The sequence below is a fragment of the Podarcis raffonei genome, chromosome 2, assembly GCF_027172205.1.
Source record: "Podarcis raffonei isolate rPodRaf1 chromosome 2, rPodRaf1.pri, whole genome shotgun sequence".
Lineage (NCBI taxonomy): Eukaryota > Metazoa > Chordata > Lepidosauria > Squamata > Lacertidae > Podarcis > Podarcis raffonei.
In genome coordinates this window covers 84,117,289-84,145,090 of record NC_070603.1, presented here as the reverse complement: position 1 = coordinate 84,145,090, position 27,802 = coordinate 84,117,289, and the positions used below count along the sequence as shown (strand labels likewise).

Sequence of the window (27,802 nt, the reverse complement as noted above, 5' to 3'; positions counted from 1 at the left end):
AGATTTTAAAAGTTACTGTTTAAGTATGTGTGCTGACCATATAGGGCAGGTAGCCCATTTCACTTCAATATATGTGTACAAAGGCTTTTAGGAGAGCAGTTTGCATAGCTTGCCTGACTCCAGTACTCTTATAAAACACTTGCTTACAGTGAGAAAACAGAACGAACTTACCTGTTGCCTGACACTTGCTAGCATCTCCTGCTGGCGACACACGGATTCGGTATGGAGAAAGGGGGATATCATCCCCACCGTATTTAATGCCAACTGAGTAGCGACCAGTCTTGTCAGGGAGGTAAGTCACTGCATAAGTGCCATCTTGGTTGTCTTGGACATCAACCCTCTTTGGTTTGCCTTCTTGGTCCTGAATGCCAGAAGCGAAGCCACAATCAGCAAGAAAGCCTCAATCACAAAGAAGACGCAGAGCGTAAGCTCTGAAAACAGCAGACGTTCAGGTTTACATCTACCCTGAACTTGACAGTTTCTATAACATGCTGTTTTTTATTTTCAAGGGGACCTGGTATTTAAGCAATCAAAGGGCAGTTTGAGGGTGACATGGAAGTTCAAACAAATGTGATTTGTTGCTGCCTGTAAAAGCCAATCGTGTGACAAGAAAATATCCTTAGGACATGACTTGGCAGTAAATATCCACATTGCCTGGATCCTGCAAGAAATATCACAGGCTTTGGATGAGCAATGTGCAATTGGCTTGCTTCTGTGGGTAATGCAAACACTTTCCATGTTACACTGGAAGCAGTCATTTTTGTTAACCTGTTTCTTCTTGATTAAGAATGGTCTAGGTTTATACTATCAGGGATGTGGGTGGCGCTGTGGGTAAAACCTCAGCGCCAAGGACTTGCCGATCGTCAGGTCGGTGGTTCGAATCCCCGCGGCGGGGTGCGCTCCCATTGCTCGGTCCCAGCGCCTGCCAACCTAGCAGTTCGAAAGCACCCCCGGGTGCAAGTAGATAAATAGGAACCGCTTACTAGCAGGAAGGTAAACGGTGTTTCCGTGTGCTGCGCTGGCTCGCCAGATGCAGCTTCGTCACGCTGGCCACGTGACCCGGAAGTGTCTTCGGACAGCGCTGGCCCCCGGCCTCTTAAGATGGGCGCACAACCCTAGAGTCGGACACGACTGGCCCGTACGGGCAGGGGTACCTTTACCTTAGGTTTATACTGAAACAGGAGTCTAATGCAAGACTATTGCATATCATAATGCCACCAGACAGCTTTTAGGTGTTGTATCTGTGCAGTTTTTGACTAATAGCTGCAAGTCAAAGGTCCTCTGGGTAAAATGCAAGCTCTACTCTTCCATTATTTTTTTATAACAAGTTTTCATAGCACTGCTTATTAGACAGGGGAATGGGGCTCCATGCATTATTCTGGCTAATACACAATTGTTTGTTTTAACAGCTTTAATGCGCTGTGGGGGTTAACTAGTATCCCTCGAAACCAAGGTTTGTCTTTGCAAATGCTCATGACAAAGCTGCCTTGAAACAGAGCCCAGAACAGCTATGATTACCTCTGAAGTATGTACTGGCCCTTCCACAAAACCTTGTCTATGTTCATTCATGGTGAAAACTGCAGACTGGCCTAGTTTATGGGGATCTGAAAAGGCTAGGAATAGTTCACATCAAAAAGCACTGTACTATGTCCAGGGCACCCTCTCTCTATTAGGAGCCACAAGCTTTGCCTAGAAATAGTCGGCACACAGTAGCCTTGCTAAATTTGGGTGATATATAAAGCGAGCGAAGTTTGCCCACTGATACTTTTAAAGGAAAGCTTTAAGGGCACTGCTGAATGGAGGTCTGTCCTGTTGAACCCCCACTGATGCTCAGCAGTGCACCAGAAGGAAACATTCTAGTTCTCCTACTCAAAATACCAGAGGTCTTTGAGTTCAGCATGTGAAGATTCAGCTCCTGCGTTAAATGGTCAACAGTAGGAAGAAATTGTATCTTACGGTCACATGCACTGAGAGAAGTCCTTGGCCTGCATCTCTAGCATCAACAGCAAACTCAGTGGGCATGCTGGCAGGAACCCCATGGGAGCTTAGCCCTGGCCCACTCGCCGTCACTTTACTGGCATCGTATGTTGGAAGCACCTTAACTTTGAACGGGCTGTTGAAAGAACAGAGCGACATATTTCAGCACTGAAGATCATGAATGTTTATGTAAGTAGATGCCTCACCGGCATGAACGTTAAACAAAGGTACGAGATTACTGTTGAAGGCCAGACACTGGATTAGTCACTGAACCTTTTTGATGTAGGAGTTAGGGAACCACTCATTACTATATGTACAAACCTACTAGACATTTGGGGAACAGAGTGGGACAGACACCCTTGTTTACACAGGCATTCCCTAGAGATCTTTTGACCCCTTTTTTAATTGCTGTGTTATTTCGTTGTGCCTTTCAGCGACGGGCTCTTGCATTTTAATGCTTGTGTAACTCGTTTTGGTGCTTTGTAAATCTTCTCGGAAGCCTATTTTGGCATTCAAGCAACAATAGCAGCACATAAACAAGCTGGTCCTTGGCAAAAGCAAACACTGGGCTAGTTACAGAATGTTTGCTAGATTCTACAGTTCAAGGAAATGCACAGCACTTTGTAGCCTCTTCCCCCTCTCTGACAACCACCAGGAGGAACCAAGTCCTTGCTGTAGAAGCATTTCTTTAAAGCCTCTTTACCAAAAGTGCAAAGACTAAGCTCATGAACAACAATGCAACCCACCTCAAATTTGGAGGCCAGCCAACAGCACTGCAGTTTGCACAATAAGCTTTGTTTCCTGCACCCCACTCTTACCTGCGAGGAATCTCTTCATCTGCATATTTTACTGCAACTGTGTAGGGGCCTTCTTTCGTAGGTGTGTAGGCTACTGTATGGGTGCCATCGCCGTTGTCAACTATATTTACAGGTTCTGCCAAGCCTAAGGAGTAAAAAGACCACATTTCAATTCCTTTGGCCACCTTCTCATCAAAGGCCTCAATGACATACGAGCAATTTTTGCCGCTTTGAGCACCGACACACACACACACACACAATGCTGATTTAAAGCTTTGCAAGAAATCTGCAGAGACATCTGCTTTGTGGTCTGTTCAGATAAGCCAATTTATTCCTATCATTCCCAGTCTGTGACCTCATCAATTAGAGAGAGGTGAAATCACTAGCAGTTCCTTGGCTGGCTCAACTCCAATGGCTGTAAGCTAAGAAACCCCCATCAAATAGGGGTTGGAGTGATTTATTGTTCCAAAATTATACAGCTGGTTAGGTCAGTTATCGGGCACATTTAAATATAAGCTTCCAGAAAAAGGAAGACTTTTTTTTATTTAAACACTACTACTGATTAGGCTCAACATCCAATTCAGTACTGCGTGTTAGTCTGGAATAGTTAATAACTTTCGTTATAACCCAGGCATGGAGGAGAAATTTATTTGGTCTGCATCGATGAGCAAACCAAATCAATTTGCACCTCCCAGATTAATACAAAGATCAGAACAGCTCTCCAAATTTTGCAATACACTTCTCAAAAACAGCAAAATGTGTAAAAAAATTAAACTGCATATTTTAGCATTTAAAAGGTTGAGAAACTGATAAAATATGCATTTTAAAGTATTTATTATGACAATATGTATTTGAATACAAATGCTCATGCTTTTTTATATTAAAAAAAGCAGATTAATGTAGAAATGGGATCAAACTGACATATGAATAAACATATGAAAACTGGCGCAGAATGGGAAAAAAATACCCTGCCTTCTTTAGGCTCTACCCCCCAGTATGACATTGAGAAGTTGAGCGCAGTCAACAAAATTTGGTGCTGCCAAACAAGTGTTATGATCGGCTAGTTCAAGGTAAGAAGAGCTCCAAGGACCTATTCCCAGAAAATCAAGATATGTGGATTTGCACATGCAGCTTTTTCACAAGATTAGTTGCAAACGTGATTAGAACTGCCTGCAGTTACAATTTAGATCAAGGACCAAAGTAAGTGTGCATATAAATCAAACAAGGAATTGTTTAGTAAAAAGGATAACTCAGTGGAGAATTAATAGTACAGCAGCAGTTAAGCACAGAAGTTCAATTAAGCTCATTCACAGCAGCACTTTATACAGTTTAGAGGATTTGCTGGAGGCACAGGTAATTAGTTAGTAAAAGTTCAAACCTGTCTCATTAGATTCACCCTGTGGGTCACCTTTAAAGAACTCTGAAATTGCTTTCAGCGGACTGCGCCATGACTGGGTATCCGGCTCATCAGCTAGAATTAAAAAGCTATTAACTTAGTAATACAAAATCAGAGCTCTGTCAGTTGTCCCTTGAGACATGTTTGCCTTAAAACCAATTACACAAAAGGTGGTTATTCATGCAACGGCTACGTTAGACCAAGTGCATCCCGTTCAGCATAGGTTCACGGTGTGCAGTGTACATGCAATTTAATTCCAAATGCCATTGCCTCCCTTGGCCCTTGGGCTGAGTTGCTTTCACAACTTCAGCGAAGAAAGACTTCTTAAGATGAAGCTGAATTAGATCTGCCAACAGCTGAAACGTACTTGCTCCAAGAAGTATTTTACGTACTCAAGTATTCTTGCATAAGTCTGCAGTACTCAGAACACATTAAATAAAAGCCTGTTAGGTCTTCAGTAACTGGAAGAATGAGGTAAGAGAGGGGACCCAACTACAATTTGTGGAGGGGGGGAGGGTTTCATTCATCTGAGGTTCAATACATTCGCATTCTGTATCTGGCAATGTTAGATGGTTGACATGCAAGAGTGCTTAGCATCTAGTAACATCAGAATTGCTTTGGGCTTCTTCCACTAGCCCTCATCCCACCAGACTGTTCCTTCTTCCAGCCCTTGTTTCCTAGCCACCCCCTCACAGCGTTTTCCTCAGGCCTTCCCCTCTGTCTCCTTTCCTCACTCAATCTTTCTCCATGCTCTTATCAAGGATCAGAGCACTTCACAGAGAAGGCAGCCAGGCACTTATGTCTCACAGGAGTGGATAGGACCAAGGGCAGCTCAATGAACTTGTTGCCAAAGAGATAACCACCTTAACATTTTCTATTCACAAATACAGAGTAAGCGGTGGTGTATCTTTAACAGGTTGTAAGCGGCCCTTCAAGGTAGCCAAGAAGTGTTTCAAAACGCAGATCCCCCCCCCCATTCAGCTGTCTCACCACCCTACAAGTATACAGTACTATTTTTACCTGAGCTACCTTGATTTTTTTAAAAAAAACAACAACCCCAACATTAATATATTTGGATCAGCGTGTACCATTTGTTTTTATTATTTAAATTTATATTCTCATAGCAGCTCACAACAGAACAAAAATGCAAATCAATACATCATGAAAACAATCAAATATTAATACTCCTGTCTGCCGCTTTCTATGCAAGATTTGATTACAATGACTTGTTAGCGGGATTGTTGGTTGAACACCATATTGTCTTAGTGCAAGAAGTTCGTTCAATGACCAGATATGCTCCACTCCAAGTTTCAAGTACAGTAGTACCTTGGTTGTCGAACGCCCTGGAACTTGTACGTTTTGGCTCCTGAACACCACAAACCCAGAAGTGCTGGTTCCAGTTTGTGAACGTTCTTTTGGAACCTGAACATCCGGTGGGGCTTCTGCAGCTTCTGATTAGCTGCAGGAGCTTCCTGCAGTCGATCAGAAGCTGCAATTTGGTTTTCGAACGTTTTGGAAGTCAAACAGACTTCTGGAACGGATTCCGTTCACCTTCCAAGGTACGACTGTACTCAAACTGCTTTCCTCCCATGTCTGTTTAAACACTAGACTTGCCTTGAAGACTCCCAACTGAGTTATAAAGGAGCACCTTGATTACTGAAGCTCCCAACTTTCTGAAGCACTACAGAGTAATAGCTGTATCAGCAGTACCCAAAACTCTGCACTTCAGAACTGTACACGACGCTACTTTTTCTTAGTACCTCCAATTCAACAACTCCTACCAGTTACCACTCAAGTGCTTCCAAGTGATGACTTCTGCTAATCATACAACTCATTTAAAAGAAATATCAAGCGATTGCAGTGGAACACATTACCTCTGGGCGCTGTTACTGTAACCTCAAGTGGTGCTACCCCAGCTTTACTGGTATCTACAGTAAACGACTGGGGAATTCCGGCACGGACTGCTGTTCCCAGGCCTGGTCCAGAGACTTTCACCTTGTAGGGGTCAACGACATCTTTTACAGGAACCTTAAATGGACTGCCTGCCAATGAAGCAAGTGCTAGCTTAGTACAAAGGGGAATGTAGCAACTTGTGTAAAGGTGCGTCAACAGCCACCCCTAAGCAGCCCAGCTCCTCTCACACTGCTCCCTTGGCCCCCCACTGATGACTATCCTGATAAAAGTGGGCAACTTAAATCAGATTTATACTGGCTATTTAGATGGACAAGCATTAAATTTTAATTGAAATGGGACTGTATGCAATGTGAACTTGATGCTCTAATGAGGTGAGAAAAATATGTTTTGGGGCACTGAAAGTTGGTTCCAGCACTCACCACAAAATCTTTAGATACATTTGGGGTAGAGCAGTGGCTCAGTGCAAGAGTGCAAGGGCATCAGCTTCACATGCAGGAAATCCCAGATTCTCAATCTCCGGACAATCCAGGTAGGGCTGGGAGATACCCCCAAACTCAAAACTTGGGGAGCTGCTGCCGGTTAGTGTCGACAACACTGAGCTAGGTGGACTCTGTGTAAGACAAATTCTTATGTAGTGGTCAAATAGCAGAAAAATATACTATTATTGTGTTATAGGTCAGTATGGCTATTTGCTTTGTATTCCCAATAATCTAAAGGCTCTGCTATGAGACCCTGATTCCCACTGGGAATGTTCTTGCAAAAGCATGATGTGCTGACTTTTTCAAATGCAACGCACATTAATTATTATACATTACAACATCCTTAAAAAAAAAAGATGTGTTCGCCAATATGAAAGTGAGTTCACAGGCTTTTACTTTGAATCCAACCTCAGGATGCAAGCCATCTTACCAGGGATGTGTTCGCCCCCATAAGTTATGTTGACATCATAATCTCCTGGAACGTAAGGAATATATTCTGCACTGCAGCTGCCATCCTTGTTATCTTTACAACTTATTTTGGATTCTGAGGGTCCTTCAACAGTTATTCCAAGGCCGCCAATTCCAGCCCCTCTGCAAGCATTTAAGGGGAAAAAATAGTTAACATGTTTCTATTACAGCATTTTAAACTCAAGAGCCCACTTTGCTTTGCATGACTGCAACTAATTGTTCTCTGCTGCATTCTCTCAGAATGACAGTAGCCTACTAGACAGTTGAGAAGAATAAGAACCTGTAATGCAGGTAAGTCTACATGTTGATTGATTAATGGTTTCTTCAGTTTAAAGTCCAATTTAGCCTGGGGAATTCTGAAGTCATTGGTGAGGACATTACTTGGCAGGCGTGTGAATCACACAAAGACAGTCTGGGGAAAGTCATCAAGAATCAAAGCAGTGAGTTGAAGGTGTGTGGGCAGGTTTGTAAGGAAGATGACAATGTTTAAGCCTGTGGTAATGTCAAGATATCTAAGTTGCTTCTTGCTGTTTGTACCTAGCCCATGGCATGTCCCTGTCAATCAGCTACTTTGGGAGGAGAGGCAAGGACACCCGCAATTCTACTTCAGATCTACAGTCAGATCTTCCAACTTTATTTTACAAATACGCAGCTTACTCTGCCCGCATTAACGTATCAGAATACAGTCCATCATACTTACCGAGTGACAACAGTGAAGGGGTTTGGTTCATTTGTGAAGGCTTCTTGTAGCCCAGCTCCTTGGGCCACCACCCGAGAAGGATGGCATCCTTCCGTAACATCAACCCTGAAAGGGCTGTTTAGTACAGGAACATCATCGTAGGTTACTTCAACAGTGTGAGGACCTGCAAGCAGAAGATGAACATTTACCGGAGTAGTCTCTGAAGCATTGCAAAAATTACATCACAGGTGTTTGACCATTAGTCTCCACCTTATTTGAATTAACTATTTTCAGAATGCAAGAGAGTTTACTCTAGAACGGTATCCCCAAACTCGGCCCTCTAGATGTTTTGGGACTACAGTTCCCATCATCCCTGACCACTGGATGTGTTACCTAGGGATGATGGGAGTTGTAGTCCCAAAACAGCTGGAGGGCCGAGTTTGGGGGTGCCTGCTCTAGAACATGTAGTGCCTTCCCCATGTTGTTCAACTACAAATCCCATGAGCACCAGCCAGCAGGACTGTAGCTAGGGGTTGGTGAGGTGGGCCCCCGCCAGGGGCGCAGGCGACTGGGGTGTGTGTGAAAAATTGGCAAAAAATATGTCCATAAATATAAATATTGATGATTGCCTCATAAGAAATGGTTTCAAATTTATGGTGAATTGAATGGGTGGAAGGTGGGGGGGTTGGAGGAGAGGCGGAAAGAAAAGCTAATTTGTCCGTGGCTAGGGGGGCACAATCTGGGCGGTTCTGCCAGGGGCGCAAGATCAGCTAGCTATGGCTCTGCCAGCCAGCATTGCCTATGGTCAGGGAAGATGGGAGTTTTAGTCTAGCAGCATCTGGAGGCCATCAAGTTGGCTAGCCTCGTCCTTGGCCTGCCCTTCGACGTGTGTTAAAATATAGAATGGTGCTGCTTAGTACGATCTATTTCCTCCCTTATTCTCCCAAAGTCAGTAGCAACTAGCAGACTTTACCTCTTTCATAGGGCGTGAACTCTACTGCATATGTCCCATCGGCATTGTCTTTGATGAGGCAGTCTGTGGAAGCTCCAGAGGGATTTGCAATCTGAGCTTTGATATGGTCTCCGCCAGTCTTGGTCAAGGGTCTAGCATCTACGGTGAAATCGGTGGTCGCTTCACGGAAAACATCTATGAAATAAAGTTGGGAAACAGCTTTATTTTGGGCAGAACCATGTCCAAGAATTCCATGCTTCTGCGTGGAAATAGGTTCAGCCACTCTGAGACAACAATGGTACTCAAGAGACCCAAATGGGTATCATGCAAGAATGGTCCCAACCAAGCACTTTCCTGCAAACCTGCTCACCTAAGCCATATTTTGCCAGGGTGCTTTCCTACAGTCTCATGAGTCACTATCAACCCACAGAAATAAGGAAGTGAGCCATGTGATTTGGTAGCGGGAAGGGTGCTTTCCTGGAAAGCACTGTGAACTGCCAGGGGCACATCTAAGCATGTACTGGGATATGCAGGTTAAGAGTCATGCGAGTGACAACAAAAGTACAGTGGTACCTCTGGTTACGAACTTAATTCGTTCCGGAGGTCCGTTCTTAACCTGAGGTACCACTTTAGCTAATGGGGACTCCTGCTGTCACCGTGCCGCCAGCGCGCAATTTCTGTTCTCATCCTGGGGCAAAGTTATTAACCCGAGGTACTACTTCCAGGTTAGCAGAGTCTGTAACCTGATGTGTTTATAACCCGAGGTACCACTGTATAGTGTGTGCATGCACACAAAAGCTTATACCAAGAACAAACTTCGTTGGTCTCTAAGGTGCCACTGGACAATTTTTTTATACAGCTCAAGGGAAGTAGTAGTACCACTCTAGTCTGCCTTAGACAGATGACACTTGGAATTTTGTGTGCAATTCTGGGCACCACAATTTAAGAAGGATGTTGACAAGCTGGAACGTGTGCAGAGGAGGGTAACCAAGATGATCAAGGGTATGGAAACTAATACTTAAGAGGAACGCTTGAAGGAGCTGAGTATGTTTAGCCTGGAAAAGAGGAGACAGAGGAGATATGATTGCCATCTTCAAATATCTTAAGGGCCGTCACATGGAGGAGGGAGCATGCTTGTTTTCTCCTGCTCTGGAGGGTAGGACTCGAACCAATGGCTTCAAGTTGCAAGAAAGGAGATTCCGACTAAACATTCGGAAAAACTTTCTGACAGTAAGAGCTGTTTGACAGTGGAACAGTCTCCCATGAGAGGTGGTGGACTCTCTTTCCTTGGAGGTTTTTAAACAGAGGTTGGATGGTCATTTGTCATGGATGCTCTAGCTGAGAGTCCTGCATTGCAGGGGGTTGGACTAGATGACCCTTGGGTACCTTCCAACTAGATTCTACAAGTGCTACAAACCTAAAGAGAAACTAAGGAAGGCATACCTTTTCCTTCAATTCCTGGCCCAAACACTTTGACTTGACTTGTGTCCACAGCCGGATCAACTTTGACCCGTGCAGGGAAGCTTGGCACTGGTTCTCCGCCATATTTCATCTTGAGTGTGTACATCCCGGCAGAAAGGGGGACGTATGTAACTGCGTAGGTTCCATCCTTGTTATCCTGAACCTCGACATCTGCCTTGGAGCCAGAATCAGACACAGCTTCCATATCCAAAGTCCCAGGCCCAGCTTCTGAGCAGTCTACGTGTAGCAGGCCCGCTTCCCCCACTTTGCCACGTTCAAGCCCAGGGCCTGTGGCGACTACTTTAGAAGCGTCAAACGGCATTTCAACGTCTGCTCTGAAAGGTGAGCCAGGAATATGGACGTCTTCAAAGAGGATGTTCACAAGGTACTCGCCAGGTTTCGTAGGCAGGTAGGAGACTGAGCAAGTGCCGTCCCCATTATCGGAACATTCTATCTTGGCTTCACACGGGCCTTCGACTGTCAACCCCAGACCACCAGTTCCAGCTCCTTTGGTGTCTATTGTGAATTCAGCAGGCTTTCCAACAAGGCCTCCTTGAAGACCTGGACCATAGGCTCTCACCTGGGAAGGACAGGAAAGTGCTGAATTAAGTATTTAGCCAGGAAGAGATCGGAGCCAGTTCTAGAGTTCTCTTATGTTAGTGGTCTGAAGTCACTAAATAGATGTATAAGAACCAAACAGTATTTCTACTGTTCAAAGGTACTGTTATCACCACTATCACAAGTTATCGTTATGACAAGTCAGCAAGATTTCAAGCTCAACAATTTTTTCTTCAATTTTGAAAACGTAGCAACATTGCACAACAGTTGGCCTAATTAGCATATTGCCGCCAACTTGATTCTCATTAATCTAATCTGTTTTGAAAGCAAGAGAGTTGACCCAATCAGCACAAAGGAAAACAAGAGCTAAAACGGTCGCATGTGATTTATCATTAACTTCTTCAGAAATTGCCAACATTTCTTCAACAGGAACTACGAAAGAAATAGGCCTTTTAATCCTGCCAGCTATTACAAGGCTCAACATGCATTAAAATAACGTAGAAGCTTAGATCGTTACCAAAATGCCTGACATTAATGCGTAATCACAGATGATCCAAAATAATTCTGAGTAAATTGTAATGTCTTATATCAACTCATTGCACAACTAACAAATTTACCAATTTGTAATATATGAGAACGCCAAGAAACAATTAAGATCCATGGCTATTACCGTACATCTTTTGGAACATTTCTGAGTCCATAATGAATTTGAGGGAAATTGAATGGTGGGGGATAAATATCAATAGACTATTTGAAGGGGTAATGAATGGGGATAGCATAAGGGCAATTTGATTTGAAGGAGGATCTGCTGGGAAACTGGGTCAAATTAACTGAAGAGGAAGTGCTCTGGGGTGATCTGAGAGGGTGTAAATTAAGTAATTTGGGTGATTAATAAGTCTAAGTTTCTGTGAAATTTGAATTCAAATTCATGTAAGGTTAGCAAATGCACTTCTATGTCTGTGGGCCCATGCCCCAAATTTGCGTCTAAGGGCTTCTGCTAAAAGATAATATTTGTCACACTTTCCAACAGTGTAATGCACATACATCACAACTTGCCAAGCAATGGAAGCATCCAAATCTCACCCATCCATGTAGCAAGGGTTAGAAACAGCTTACCTTGGAAGGATCTGGTGGCAGAGTGGCTTCCACAGCGTAAGGGCTTCCTGGGACTGGATTCCCATCATAATTTACATCAACTAGATAAAGGCCCTCCTCCCGTGGGATATACTTTGCCGTGCTGCACTCTTTGCCTACTACAGGCTCCACAAGACATGGCACGGCTTGCTTGCTGGGGCTGAAGATGTTCACATCGAGTTTGCCCTGTCCACCAGCGCCTTTCGAATCAATTAGAAATTCCTGATCTTTCCCTACTTCAACTCCTTCAGAAAGGAAAGGAGACTCGGTTATGGCATGTTCTCTTTCTCTACACTGACCATAGGTCATATTCAGAACAAAATTCATACCGGCTATCAATACAACAACATAGGGAGACTGTATGTACAAAATATGTACAGTTACTATTTCATTTTCCAAGCCAACCCCAGAGTTAATGCCCAAACTCAGTAGAACGGAGACTTGCCCCTGCAGCTCACTGGAACACACTCATTTTGAAACATTCAGGATTTTGCTCTGTGCCAATACTGCCATGAAAGGTGTGATTTTTTAGGGGGGGGAAATCAACAGAGAGCAATAGGTCACATAACGCAACATGCAGGGTGAGAACTTTTTTTAAAGGTACTCTTTTTTTATATAGGCCATTTTCATATTGCCTCACCATAATATTATTGTGCCATGTGAAGTCTAGAATGGAGAAGGTAGTTTAACATTTGGTTAACTGAAGGTCCAGTGCTCACTGATGCAAAACTCTTTATTGTAGCTCAGTGTATTTCATAGTAGAACACTCCCTTCAGGAGCCTGGTCTTTCAAGTTCTTAAAATTCAAATGCACCTTCTTTAAAAGTCAATCAACTCAAGGAATGGCTTAGAAAAGTGGTAGAGCAGGCATAGGCAAACTTGGCCCTCCAGATGTTTTAGGACTACAACTCCCATCATCCTTAGCTAACAGGACCAGTGGTCAGGGAAGATGGGAGTTGTAGACCCAAAACATCTGGAGGGCTGAGTTTGCCTATGCCTGTAGCAGAGCAAAATTTATCATCTCCACATCTATGTTCCAGGAAGTCATCAAATGGGATCTGGAATGCTACATGATCGCCAACCTAAAATTCTGCATAACCCTCAGTGCATCCATTTTAAAAAATAAAGCATGCTTTGGATCCAACCCATGAGCAGACCTGTTCATGGAATGCTGTTTCCTGTTGTCCTGCCTCTCCACTTTACTCCTGGAACCCCAATTCCAAGGAAATACTGCAGGACGTAGCATAGGGGACTGCAGATGGGGAGTAGATGAAAATGGGAACTACCTTCCAAACTATTATCTCACTGTATCCAACCAACATTTTAGCAAGAGCAAACATCATACAGGAAGGTTTGGTGAAGGGTTTAGAACCAGAAGGATTCCTGCTTCCCCATGGTTAATGGGCGGAACTCAGGAAATCTTCAATGCCTTCCTTTTTTTTCTCCTTACCCCACATTTTGGGTATTGAACGGGACTTATCCAAGGAAAGTCCTAGGTCAATGCTGACCTTTAAGCTCACAACTTCTTTTATTACCAATACAGGCAGAATTCTCGCTTCGAGTACTTGCCTTAAATGGGCTGTTCTTTCCAAAGCAGAGAATGGCCAATTTCAATTTAACAGTGAGAACATATACATACACCCTTCTCCACCCAAAATTCTCAGGTTTGAACAAACTCAGAAGTTCTACACAACACACAGAACAGTGATATCTGTCAATTCAGGTGTCTACTGGCATCTTGACCTCCATTCCAGATACGTTTATTCTGTACACGAGTTTTTTTTTTAAAAAAGCTCACGTTACTTAAGTTACTTACTGTTTTCCAGGCCATTAACTTTAATTTTGCTTAGGTCAAGCGGAGCAGCAACACCTACAGTGAAAGGACTCCTAGGGATGGGATCACCACCATAGCTCACTTGAACATTCATGCTACCCTAGAGAGATTGGACAGATTGGAAAACGTAGTTTTTTATTTCAATATTTGCTACAAGCCAGAAACTACAGCAGCAGAGTCTGACATACAACTGCCCCCTAGTACTTCATCATGCATATCTTCAGACACCAGGAAGCAAAAGCTTATCCCAAACCTCCAGAGTTCTACTTAAAATTGTTCGGCAGTATATACAAGCAAAGTTGTAGAGGCAAGTAAATAACTGGTAGGAGAAATCCCAACTGATAGCGGAAGCAGGTTTTGTGCAGATGCAGCCTTGGCATGAAGCTTTTAGAAGTTCTGCATTTAATGGCTAAAATATTACTCTGTTTTTACTAGGATACCAAGATGCTCTGCCCTGTTATAGATGAAAGCCTGTGCCCAGTCATGCCCTATAAGGACCTGTATTTTGCTAGCTTCACTCTTAAGCATACTGTGTTTCAAACTAATCTATTTTCTACAAATTTCAGGAAAATACAAGTTTTTGAACCAAGGATACTGTAAATCAGTTAACTACAGTTAATCTGCAAGGGCTTAATACAAGCACTAGGCAAAACATCAGAAATAACACGACTACTCTGCAGGTTAAGGTTTGCTGTTTTACCCTTCTTATAAATGTGTAAAAATACTGTTGGGGTCCTCTACAGTTTTATTTTATTTCTATACTGCCCTATGAGGACGCAGGTGGCGCTGTGGTCTAAACCACTGAGCCTAGGGCTTGCCAATCAGAAGATCGGCGGTTTGAATCCCTGTGACGGGGTGAGCTCCCATTGCTTGGTCCCAGCTCCCGCCAACCTAGCAGTTCAAAAGCACGTCAAAGTGCAAGTGGATAAATAGGTACCGCTCCAGAGGGAAGGTAAACGGCATTTCCATGCGCTGCTCTGGTTCACCAGAAGCGGCTTAGTCATGCTGGCTACATGACCTGGAAGCTGTACGCCGGCTCTCTCGGCCAATAAAGCGAGATGAGCACCACAACCCCAGAGTCATTCACGACTGGACTTAACTGTCAGGGGTCCTTTGCCTTTTTATACTGCCCTATACCTGAAGGTCTCAGGGCGGTTCACATTAAAAATCACTTACATAAAATCAAAACAAAAACCAGATATCCCCCCACCCCCAGAAAAGAGCCAGCATTTTAAAAAGGGTATATGATGTCAGGTCAGGCAAAGGCCTGGTTGAAGAGGATGTATAGTGCCTAAAGATGTATAGTGAAGGTGCCTGGCGAACTTCCCTGGGGAGAGCATTCCACAGACAGGAAGCCACTACAGAGAAGGCCCATTCTTGTGTTGCCACCCTCCTGACCTCTACATGGATGTCTACACTGTGTATAATGTGGATATGTACACTCCCAAGTCCGTAACTATCAAATTTACAATCTACAAATAAGAGATACAGGACGGGCAAAAAAAAAACCTCCAGTAATGAAAATGTACGAAATCTTCAGTTGATAAAACCTTTGTGTATGACAAAGGGTGGTTTTATATATCAACTCCAATAGTTTAAACCTAACAGACCAAGCCCATTCAAAATCCAACATTCTGTATCTAAGGTATTTCCAACATCAAAACAGGCCACCCATACGTTGGCTGCAACCTGCTTTCCCCATTTCCCATTCGTCCATTACAGTCTGAGCTGCACCTATTAACACCACAAGACAGACGGTCTACTTCACTTTTGATTCTGTAAAACAGCTAAATTAGGTGCCAAGAAACGAAGCATTTGCTGCCTAGAAACTGCCATGCATTCGTCTGCAATGTTCCCATATGGGCACAAGATTAATGCATCCAGAATCTTCAGCCTCCCTTTGTTCATTTGCTGTAGAACAGTAATAAATTTGAAGGAACAGAGGCTGGCTATAGAGAAGAGACTTTGAAATTCAGATTTTTCAGTTAAGCTAGTTGGGCACGGGCCAGCAAAGCATAGCATGTTAACTCCCTGTGACTAAGGTGCATATAATGCGGCAGTTCTGGAAATTAATCCCTTGGATAAGGCATTTAGGAATGGAAGTTACATTTTCACAGGACCCGAGCAGTTTAATGTTTGATAAGTAGTATTTATCGCTGCTATGTTTACAGACTGACAGAGCAAAAGAGCAGACTGCAATGTTTGCTTACTCCACCCCTTATTCACTTTAACCAGCTCGCTCTCCCCTTCCCCCTCCAGAACCTCTATCAACGTTTGCTTCAAAAATGCAATGTACATATGGTGCAGTGTTCAAATATGGCAGTATTTCTCAACAGTGCCACCACCTACTATAATTTTCAACCCCTGACAGAATGCTGGCAGAATGCCAGCGTTCAGTTTCCTGAGTTTATCTCCGCTTCCTTTATCTAAGCTGGGAGCCCATGGGCCAAATATTCTACACTGTACCCAGAAAGCAGCATCACCTGTGAGTTAAGGTCCAGTGTAGTCTTCTCCTAAATGTGCTAGTTTATGACACACAACATGGATAACTTTAAAGGACGATGAGGCTATTCTTGGCCGCTAGCTGCAATGGCTATGTACTGCCTACACTGCCAACGAGATCATGCTTCTGCATACCAGTTGCTAGAAATCTCAATTGTGGAAAGTGCTGTTGTACTCAAGTCCCATTTGCAGCCACTGTGAGAACAGGATGTTGGACGAAACGGGCCTTTGGCCTGAACCAGCAGGGATGTTCTTGGGACATGCGGTGAACTTTTTATGCGAGGAGGCAATTACAAACAAGGCTCTATGCAAATGGGTAGAAACCACAATTCTACAATTCTGTAAGGAATCAAGCGTAAAATGGTTTAGCTGTCATCCGTGTGTATCTTGGATTTGGTAAGCATAGGAAAAAATTAGTACTTTCTGAGGTGTAAGCAAGCCAGGAACAGTTAACTGGCCTCCAAAGAACACATTCAACAAGCGTCAGCCACATTTTGAAGACAGTCCCTCAAATGCACCCCACCACTTGCAAGCTTGCTGCAAGTTGCTGGAGGATAGTACACAGCACCACTGTTTTCCGAAGTCATAAACTCCAGTTCTATTTACACCAGCCAGTGTCACGAGCGGCATGCCAAAGAGAAAGCTGGCATTGAAGTTTCTGCTACCGAGATCCAACTAAAACAAAAGCCTATAGAACCCAGCTACTCCAAATTATGGACACCTAAAAGTTGCACAAAATACCCAAAGGATCATCTCGGTATAAAAATGAACATGGCTTAGATGAAAGACCACCTGTATCAATGGACCAATACAGATGCCCTCAGTGCAGAAACCAGGAAGGGATCACAAGAAGAGCAGGATTACACAGCAGTCACTATACTTAAACTACTAGGGGCAAAAATGAAAGTTGCAGCTCGTAACATCATTTTGAACATAAAGTGATAGTTCAGCCAAACCATCCCTGGGAGAGGAGATCACGGTCTCCTCCTCTGGTCCTACTGCTATCATGATGCCTGGGGCTAAGCCATGAGACAGAAGAGATCACATTAATACCTCTTATAGGAAATCCTACCTGCTGTACTGGAGTGTATCTTACGGTGTGTGAATAATCATAGTTGTCAATTATGTCCAAATCTTTGACAGCATCTCCTGCCATCGGTCCACTGAACTGAACATCCAGAGGGGCTTTTCCAGCACCTTTTGTGAACACGGTGAAATGTGTTGGCTTCCCATTTTCCACACCTAAGTAGGAGAAAAAGTAGAACATCATCACCCCTTAAGGCATATTCAGAAAGAAGGTGTGCCATGCTTTCTTTTTCTTTTAACAGAATGAAGACGCCAGGCTAATACCAAACTGAACTCTTTGTGTTTAAGTTTTTTTGTATCAATGGACTGATCTCTCCTAAATACAGAATTGTATAGGAGAAATCCAACAGTGTCCTAGTGGATTTCCCCTTCCTTCTCCTTCCCACTGCAGTCCCCTAAGGCTAAAGAACACATTTTGGATTTGGATACATGCAGGGAGCTGCGAAGGAGGAGAGGGAAAGGAATTCCCTTCTACTTAAGTGGGAGTCCATTGCACAAGGAGTATGCGCAAACTGGGTATTGCTCTGTTTTAATATGAAAACAAAGGAAACAAGCAAACAGCTATCATGACAGCCCCCCAAACTTCCACACTCACCAAGTTAAGGTGAACTCTCACCTGTTTTACTTAGTCCAGGCCCTTCAGCCTTCACCTTGCTTGCATCATGTGATGGTTCCACTTTCACTCTGAAAGGGCTTGTAGGGATTTCCTTCAAGACAAAAAAACAACAACAACAAACCCAGCTTTGTTGCAATGTAAGTTTTCTTTTCAAGTAAGAAAATACAAAAGAACTAGCTCATGAGACACCCGGGGCATCTTTCCAAAATGTATATCTTCAAACATACACCAGACTATGAAGCTATTGATTTCCTTCTATTTACGAAGAATACCAAAATAAAATCAACTTTTTGTGGCAGAGACCACCTTAAGTAATCAACTCTGTGTGTACTCCAGAAACCCCAATATTAATCTAATCTTCTGCTCCAGAAGGTCAATGCTGATCCTGCTTAGACCACCCTTGGCCTAAATGCACATATCATGGAACATTTCAAGTGGTCATTCAAACAAATGCCACAGTGCCATACAGAGAAGAAGTGATGCTTTGCATGGTACCTTTTCTGCCATTGGTTTAACGAGCATTCCTATTTCTTGGTGTGTGCTTTTAGAAGTGCCCTAAATTTTTGTTTAACTGATGCTAAATGAGAAACTTGTAAGGACTCTTGTTTGGAATCAGTTCCGACTACAATCAGCCCTTGGCCACAGAGCAGGAGAACATAAAATTTATTATCCGTTTTTGTATTATCTGTTTCATTTCTAAAGAGCAAGCACTGAATTTCATTTTGCTCTTCAAATATTAGTGACAACTGCAAGGGAGTCAGAAACAACTGCAGAACATGAAATCAAGAGCCCATTAAGTGTTTTTTTATCTGCTACAACCATCTCTATATATTATCAGATACGTTTTTATAATTGCTGTTCTTCATCATAAACCACCCTGAGGAACTTCAGGTGTGAACCTTTGTGAGACGTGAAACAGAGCTTAAAAATAAATCAGTCATACAATAATGTCATACATACAGAAGCTTCAGCTAACCAGAGAGCAATATAAAATGGCATCTCAACTCCCCCCTCCACCATCATAACTACATACCTCTCCAGCAAACAGCACTTTGACAGTGTAACGCCCAGCTGCAGGGGGTGTGTATTTAACTGTGAATGTATCATTAGCATTATGTATGATGCCAAAGTCTATGTCCTGCTCTTCTTCACTCAATACGTGAGCATCACATTTAATGCCCACACTGACATCACCTAGGAAGAAAACAAAAGTATCAATTTTTAGTAAAATGACTTCACAATTGCTCCCTCATATCAGTAGTTGTGGCTTGACCCCTAGTATGGAGAACCCTACGCCCTCCAGATGTTGTTGAACTACCAACTACCCCTGGCCATTGGTCATGTTTGCTAAAGCTGATAGGAGTTGCATTTTAGCAACATCTTGAGAGTCCAAGGCTCCCCACTCCTGCTTAACACATTTACACAGGCATAACAGCTTTGTCAGCCACTTCCATTAGCACATTTCTTTCTAGAACAGTTCCACTGGAACAGCAGCAGATAGAGCTTAGGTTAACGGTGTTCGTGATTCTGGTTTTACCTTCTCCTGCCTCTGTGCAGTCTACTGTGAAGTGAGTAGGTTCATTGGCTTTCAGTCCAGTTCTCTCCACCCCGGGTCCAATAACTTTCACCTTCTGGGGATGACTGCCTTGCCCAATCTGGACCTAGGGGGGAACATTTCATCAAATTAAAGAAAGCGCCACTTTGATTACAACATTTGTATGTCACTCCATAAAAGGGAAGGCTTACAGTAAGTATTCGACAATGTGGAGACAAAATAAAATCATGAACAGGGACCTAAATACAAGATTACAAAACCTGTGGCAACCCCAAAGTTAAAAATGTATTTAAGAACTGAGAGGACCAGAAAACATGAGTATTTCTGAATCTGCTTTATTTTATGGCCATAACTTTTCCTAATCTCATTTACATCTTTAATGGTGCATTATTAATTTTATTATTATTGTCATTATTATTATTATTATTTCAATTTATATACCACACTTTATCAAAAGATCCTAGGACAGTGCACAACGTTAAGAACACATTTTACAGAGCATAATTATAAAAACTTAATAAAAAGCATAATGACAAACAGCATAATAATAAAATAGTCATAACAACAGTTTTCCCACCCAAGCTTTAACAGACCATAGATTGTTTAATGGCCAAAGGCCTCGGTAAAGAGGAATATTTTTGCCTGGCACATAAACTATGTGCAACGATGGCACATAGCGACTGAACTTTTGGTTACAACAGCAGTGGAGAACATCCAAATCAGACCCACCAGGCTTCTCCATTTGGCCTACAAGACCATTTTGGCCTAAACAAAAGAGACCTGCCCTACAGCCTCGTATGATGTCGAGGGTGCTCGGGGAATAGGGCTGAAACAGAATTTTCAGGCACTACTCAGCAGCAGCAGCAAAACTCTGTTGCAAGTCTTGCAAGCACATTTTTCTTTTAAAGAAACTGGTCACCTGGTATCAGGTGACTGACAGGCGGGTGGCACCACCCACTTGTCAAACTTGGCCTGCAAGCAGGTAAGGGACATAAAGATCCAGCCTGCCAGATGGATCCAGTTTTCCACCTCTGGGCTTAGTGTAATACTCCCAACTAAATGCCAGTTAACATAAGCAAGGGTTTGTGCATAAGACACTGTAAGACATGCTACAACTGGAGGATAAAGAGCTGCAGCTATTGAGCTGTTTTTAAAACTTACCCTGTAAGCCACAGGTATGAAATTTACGGCATGTAATGCCTTAAGAGAGAATATTATGAAAATGATATACAGGTGGTACATGACCCCAGTCAAGCTTGCAAAAATTTATCATTTGCCCGACAATAAATGTTGGAAATGCAAAGAAAATGAAGGTACATTCTTTCACCTTTGGTGGACGTGCCCTAAGATTAAGGCTTTCTGGGAAATGATTTATAATGAATTGAAAAAGGTATTTAAATATACCTTCCTGAAGAAACCAGAGGCCTTTCTTCTGGGCATAGTCGGCCAATTGGCGTCAAAGAAGGATAGAACTTTCTTTATGTATGCTACAACAGCAGCAAGAATACTTATCGCAAAGTACTGGAAGACACAGGATTTACCCACTCTGGAAGAATGGCAGATGAAGATGATTGACTACATGGGATTGGCAGAAATGACTGGCAGAATCCGTGACCAGGGAGAAGAGTCAGCAGAAGAAGATTGGAAGAAATTTAAGGACTATTTACAGAAATATTGTAAATTAATGAATGTTAGAATGATGTCAGATAGAAATTAAGTGGTTTCCAGCTGTAATGTTTTGAGTGATATGGGGGGGAAAAGGTGCAGAAATAGATTAAAAATTACTGATAAGGATTTGCTGAACTAACAATTTGAACTGGAATACAAAAAAGGGAGGTATGAGGAGGTCGGGGAAATATGTTAATGAAAAATAAGTATTGTGAACTTTATGTGTTTTTAAACTTTTTTGTATTTTTCTATTTTTTGTTATTTTTTCTTTTTTTCTTTTTGATTCTTTTTGATTGTATTAACTTTGAAAACTCTAATAAATATCCTTATACAAAAAAAATAATAAAACTTACCCTGTAAGGACTATTGGGCACATTAGCTCCTCCCCAAGTAAGAGCAAGTGTATGTTTGATTGGTTTTGTTGGATTGTAAGAGCAGGCATAGATACCATCCGGCTTGCTTTTCATTTGGATGTCAATAGGATTCCCTTCTGCATCCTGTTAAAAAAAAAGAAAAGGAAGAATGTAGATCCTCTTAAGAGGGGCGACATACAGACCGACAAGGTTTCGGAATCCTATCATTGCTGGTTTACCACAAATGATGGCGAGTCAAGAGTCTTTAGTGCAAGCTTACTGGTCAGCATTTAAGACTTCCATGCAGAACATCTTCCAATACCTTGTGGCACCGTATGTTCTAACAGTACATAGAATGTATAAACCTTTTGTAGGCAAGAACACAACACAGGTATAGAGGATGAAGAAGTGTTTTGTTTACCTTCTCATCTACAATACTGGTAAGTGATGGAAGCCCTTCCTGCTTTCTCTTCTCTGCCACCATGTAAAGAGCCATAAAACTTGCTCCACTTTAATCCTATAGGCTATAGCTAGATTTCACAGGGCAGGCAGATTGTAATATCAGCCACTCCCACTTAGGAACAAATTCACACTACGTACCAGCAACCACCTGGGTAACATGGACAAGCTGACAAGACCAATAGTGCAATTCTTTCCTATCAAGGAATAAACCTGACCCTGCATCTTATAAGGACTTGGGCTCAGGGCATACTCACAGTCGCCAATATGGCAAGTGCCAGGACTAGGCTAATGGCCCATCAAGTCCAGCATTCTGTGATGCCTGTGGCCATATGGCATCTTAAGTATTTCTGCCCGTCAGACTTCTCCCAACTTCCCTCCCAACTTCTGAACACAATTCCAAGGCTACAGTTCCAGATGACTTAGTGAGAAGCAAATGCAGCCTGGAACTCTGGACCTTACCTGTGCATAGATCCTCAGAGGGGCACTCCCAGCTTCCTTTGTGTCAACTGTAAACTCTGCAGGGTTGTTCACAATGCAGCCAGTCCGCTCCAGCCCTGGACCGTAAGCTTTTACCTAAGAAAGATCAGCAGAAACATAAGAGAATATGTCAACATACCTTTACAGGTTGTTAATAGCTCAGACTACAATGCCCAAAGTTTGTTCGAGTGAGATACCTGGATACACCTTGCATGTCACTGCTAAAATAAGTAGTTTTCCACTCGATGTTCTTGGGAACATCTCACAATGCAAAGCATACATGCACCAGTGCCTAAATTTGCACCGGTCCTCAATGGAAGGAGTTTCTCCTGTAATGAACTTCTAACCTTCGACAGACTCATATCTGGTGTTGTCGTGAGTTTCCTTTAAATTGGGGCTAAATCCTGACCGTGAATACCATCTAGCACAGTTTATACAGAAGGCTGACAGATTAACAGCTTTTTTGAGAGAGAGAGGCAGCTCCTCAGATACTTGCCTTGTCAGAGTTGAAGCCTGGAGAAGCAGGCTGGATGAACGCCATGTAGGGGCTGTCTTTGATATCTTCGTCATCGCACATGATGTGAACGGCATATTCGCCAGGCTCTTTGGGCCAGTATTTCACATCGCACGAGCCATCGTTCTGATCATCACATTCAATTTTGGCTTGAGAGGGGCCTTCAATGGCAAAACCTAAAAGAAGCAAACATGTTAGCAGTGCTGTTAAGAGGTGCCATGCTTTAGCTAGTAGGACTCAAAGACCTTGGGTTGCCTGTTCAAAACCATTTTTTAAATCCACAGCATTAGAGCCTGTTAAGCAGGTTTTGTTTGAGGTAACCCTTATTTGAACTGAAACCATCTATTGCAAAGCAAACCAGAAAACTCACTGCAGTTACTGTGCTTCAGGGGCCATGTGCTGAATTTCTCATCACTTTTGTCAGAAGCCAGTTTAGTGTTGCGGTTAGAGTGCTGGACTGGGTGGCCTTGGGGCTACTCACAGTCTCTCAGCCTCACAGGGTTGTTGTGAAGTTAGAGTGGGGTGAAAGTGGGACAAAGAATAATGTGTGCCAACTTGAGCTTCTAGGAGGAAAAAATGGCTTATACTAATTAATTTTAAAAGTCCATCCCCTTGGGTGTTATAGCACTGGGGCCTGGTGAAAGGCAGGGTCAATAATGAAGTTACCAGAGACATCATAACCTTCACAAAACCATGAGAAGCAAAGGCATCAGCCAACATTTACTGCCTGTCATGCTAAAACTGGGTGGAGGACAGTGTCATCATTGTTCTTGTCAGAAGTGCTATACAAACCAATTTCTTTTAAATCCAATTGGATGTGGTTCCACACCCACTGCAATGTGATGTTGAGAGACTTCCTCCATGTGACGTTAGCTAGGCATCACGTAAATGCAATAACCATTTAGCAAAGCAGGGCAAGCCAGGCAAGTCCTTACCTAAGGATCCAACTTCTGGGCCAATGGATTCTACCACAAAGTCGGCAGATTTACCAACAACGCCTTCATGAAGGCCGGGCCCCCAGGCTCTTACTTTCTGAGGACCAGGTTCAGGGCCTACTTGAACTTCAAATGGGCTATGACAGAAACATCAGAAAGCAGGATTAGGAGCAATTAATATCAGATACTAAGGATGGGCTCAAGTAGAGCTACAGGGATGTAGCTAACTAGAAACATTGTCATCCTGCATTTTTGTAAGCGCCTCCTGGATTGGATCCAGACTTAAAAAAACAAACTCTTCCTTTCTTTTCCATTTCTGCCACTGGAATCAGATTAGATAGACTGGGTAAGGAGAGGAAGGATATGATGCACCTGGGACTCTAGGAAAAGCTTGGGACTGAAAGCAGCAATGGTCACCACTATCCTTCACTACACTGTCAACGATTCCAGTTACAGCCTGAATCCAGAACAAGGCAGAGCTTATTGTGCAATCACCTCTGTCCAGCTAAAAGACCGGGAGCTACAGATAGATGAAGTGGGAGCTTAACCTCTATGTGGTGCATCACTTGGAAAACAGACGGGGGCCAATGAAAGTTAAAATACGGCAGATATTCCAAAGGTTGCCTACATTAAAATTCCACTCTTTAGATAAAATCTGAATAATCTTGGTGCTACCGAATAGTAATCCGATACCTAGAAATACAGATGAAAGCTTGTGCCACAAGAGTTTGTTGGCCTTTAAGGTGCCACAGGATTTGGTTTTAATGCAGCAGACATAAGTCCACCTCTTCAGAAATTGAAATATACAATTTGTCCAAACAGGGTAGTACCCTTGTACTAGACACTAAAAGGTAAACGTACCCCTGACCATTAGGTCCAGTCGCGGATGACTCTGGGGTTGCGTGCTCACCTCGCTCTATAGGCCAAGGGAGCCGGTGTTTGTCCACAGACAGCTTCCGGGTCATGTGGCCAGCATGACTAAGCTGTTTCTGGTGAACCAGAAGTGGTACCTATTTATCTACTTGCACTTGACATGCTTTTGAACTGCTAGGTGGGCAGGAGCTGGGACCGAACAATGGTACTGCCATCCGTTAATTTGCTCTGGGCAGATGTGGAAACTTAAGCAGTTCCAATTTGTTTGGTAGGGAATACACATCCATTGCTAAAAACAAACAAACCTGAAATGGATGTTCTAACTCACCTTTTAGGGATGTTGTGGCCTCCCCATGAGATTGTCACAATGTATTTTCCTGGGGTTACTGGATAGTATTCAAAAGCATACACGCCATCCACATACTCCTTTTGTTTCACAAGTTCCTCCAGACCTTCTGCAGAAATATCATCAATCTAGCATTAGCCTTCCATAGTTACAGCCTCAATCCTCTGGTTACAGGCAATTTTGCCCCTTTCCAGTAGTTTAAGAACAATTGCTAAGAATGAAGTCATTCCCCCCCCCCCAACCAGAAATAGTTTGCAAGGAGGAGAAATGGCCTCCAAGTTGTCATGCAAGAAAAATGGCATAAATATTTCCAGAAGAGATCGATGAGTGAAAGTGTTACGTTACCTCGCTTAACTCATTCCCTTATGTTATTCCTTAGTCTAAAGAATTATGCGTGTCATGTTAAAACAAGGGAAGCTTAGGCTTCATCAGACCTCATGACCACAAGTATTTGGGGAATGCTTACTTGATTTAATTTTCCTGCAACAGTCTAAATATGCCGAAGTTTGTTGATACAAGACTATTGTCTTTAACAGTGCACAGTTGGCAACCCTGCCGTAGCCAACGCTTTAAGCACATTACAGCTCGCAAGAGACCCGCCAGAATCCCCACCAATTTGTAAAAGGCTGAAAAGGATTGCCATTCATTTTGATCTGGGGCCAGAAGGTAACAAAGCCCTGCATCTATTTCAAGCTGTACTGTGATCCAAGAGTAGAAAAAGGTGTCTGCCATATGACCAGCAAGCCAGCGGGGGACTTTCTGTCCATTATGACTCCTGAATGGAGCATTAACTTGCTAAAGTGAAGCAGAGGGGAAATGATCCTGGGGTTCAGTTCTGAGTACCCATCTTTAAGGTAGGAACTCCCAAAAATGTGTAAAATGTAGTATCCTAACTGCTAAGTTTCACTTATTTTTTTACCAAGTCTGAGACAAGGAAAAGAATGACGGTCTGAAATCCTGAAACAGTCAAGTTGCATAAAAACTGACGGATCATGTCCAAGTTACCTCCAGCAGCTGAGGAGTATTTCAAACAATTAATACAAGTTCCATTAGTTTCCAGTATTTACACTTCCCTAGGTAAACCACTTCTGAAACAGAGGGGAACTCCTCAGCCACACATCTCATTTGGTTATCAGTTTGACACACACACAGCCTCTTATTTATATTCCATTCAGGCAGATAAGCGAAGAAATGCAGGCACCTGATACCATCTTGTCTAGTTTGGCCTAACCTTTCTTCCCCTTTTGCATGTTTGCTTCACATTTCTTGAGCAATGTTGTCATGAAACATTATTACTGAACGTTTTTTGCTACACACACACACACCCTTTTGTCCAAGAGCTTTGCACCATAGATACTGAAGTAGAAGTTCAAGCCTTTCCAAACCCACTAAAGCAGTTGCACAGCTCAGATTACTTCTGTATAAACAGGTAAACAAGGCGGTTATCACACCCAAAGAACCAGTCATTTCAAATTTCCAGCCATGTTTACCTAGTCTCCTCTTGTGCAATTAGATATGAGAGAGAAAAGAGCGGCTCCATTTCACTTCTGGAGTTTCCCCAGGGGATAAAGTCAACATACAGATACCAGAATCACAAGCCGATGGATTACACTTTTAAGCCCTTTGCAAACTTCCCTGGCCCCACCCCAAAGCCCCAGCAATGCTAAGAAGCCGAGCACTTACTTGGTCCTTTTATTGCCACATGGATATCTCCACTCCCTGCGGCTTTAGTATCAACCTTGAAGTCTGCGGTTTCTCTGATCCGAACTCCTTTAGGTTGGAGGCCTCTACCACTGGCACGGCAGGCATTTGGATTGCACGCTGCAAGCGAATTGCAGACAGACATCAATACAGCCTTTGATTCCTATAGATATTTAACTTAGCCAAGCTAGTCTGGAACGGTTTCTCTCAGCTTGCTTTAAGATGGATGAGATTTTAAGTTTATGAAATGTAAAACCTGAACACCATTTTGCAGTCTTAAGGAGGCAAGACTGAGGCTGTCAATGCACATTATATTAACATAAAACTGGGGGTTGCATGTTTTTTGCTTCACTATGTACAAACACAAGTCTCGTTTAAATGAACTAAACTAAGAAATTTACATCAGCATGAGAGACCAGGGAAACTGGAGAAACTTGTTGTTTTTTAAAAAAAGGAAAGTGTTTTTGGCCTTACAATAGTAAAAGGAGCAAAGTATCCTCCTTTTCAAAATTTCACACTTAGGAGGGCATATTGCCTTAGGGCATGCATGCAGATGAAACCTTCCAGTTTGAATCAGACTTTTTTCCCCCCAGTGAAGTCTCAGGTTCCGAGGGGTGAAGAAGAGGGCAAGAAGTGAAACATAGCATGAGACAGGGAGCATCTCATAGAGAGGTTGCACCTTGCATGGTGGAGACAGTGTTGCTAGGCTGATCCTGCTATTGCCCCTAAATTAGCAAATTTAATCCCCAGAGGAAGCCCCATGCAGATGTGCCTGAAATGAACAATACCATGGAGGTGGGGAAATATAATTCACACAAGAGTTTAAACATGCTTTCCTGAACACCGTCACCATTAGGGAAAGCAGGTCTGTATGCAGAAACCACTGGATACAGTGTGAAAAAGACCACATACAGAATGATGATTTATGGGAGGTAAGCAGGCTCACAGTTGTCAGTATTTGGCCTAGCCATGAAATTGGACTGTGAGGCATGCGGGCTTGGGCTCCCAACAGCTCAACTCCATGCATTTCCTTCTGGAGTTGGCAACCATTTCCTTGGAGGGAAAA

General features: G+C 43.0%; 1 protein-coding gene across 5 annotated transcripts in view; it reads right to left on the bottom strand.

Moving 5' to 3' along the window:
- Positions 1-27,802, bottom strand: part of FLNB (filamin B) — an 82,421-nt gene that overhangs the window by 22,256 nt on the left and 32,363 nt on the right. For 3 of the 5 annotated variants that reach the window (XM_053377922.1, XM_053377918.1, XM_053377919.1), the window contains exons 9-29: positions 26,719-26,856; positions 25,018-25,144; positions 23,817-23,953; positions 22,864-23,057; positions 22,350-22,463; positions 21,429-21,572; positions 19,390-19,513; positions 18,886-19,046; positions 17,853-17,943; positions 17,223-17,392; positions 13,631-13,748; positions 11,798-12,060; positions 10,106-10,703; positions 8,684-8,857; positions 7,732-7,894; positions 6,994-7,154; positions 6,045-6,212; positions 4,153-4,245; positions 2,796-2,919; positions 1,957-2,113; positions 172-361 (exon numbers count right to left, since the gene is read on the bottom strand). In XM_053377922.1, the coding sequence (XP_053233897.1) occupies positions 172-361; positions 1,957-2,113; positions 2,796-2,919; positions 4,153-4,245; positions 6,045-6,212; positions 6,994-7,154; positions 7,732-7,894; positions 8,684-8,857; positions 10,106-10,703; positions 11,798-12,060; positions 13,631-13,748; positions 17,223-17,392; positions 17,853-17,943; positions 18,886-19,046; positions 19,390-19,513; positions 21,429-21,572; positions 22,350-22,463; positions 22,864-23,057; positions 23,817-23,953; positions 25,018-25,144; positions 26,719-26,856 (3,609 nt within the window). The remainder of the gene's footprint in view (positions 1-171; positions 362-1,956; positions 2,114-2,795; positions 2,920-4,152; positions 4,246-6,044; positions 6,213-6,993; positions 7,155-7,731; positions 7,895-8,683; positions 8,858-10,105; positions 10,704-11,797; positions 12,061-13,630; positions 13,749-17,222; positions 17,393-17,852; positions 17,944-18,885; positions 19,047-19,389; positions 19,514-21,428; positions 21,573-22,349; positions 22,464-22,863; positions 23,058-23,816; positions 23,954-25,017; positions 25,145-26,718; positions 26,857-27,802) is intronic. The other 2 variants (XM_053377920.1, XM_053377921.1) reach the window with 1 other exon arrangement.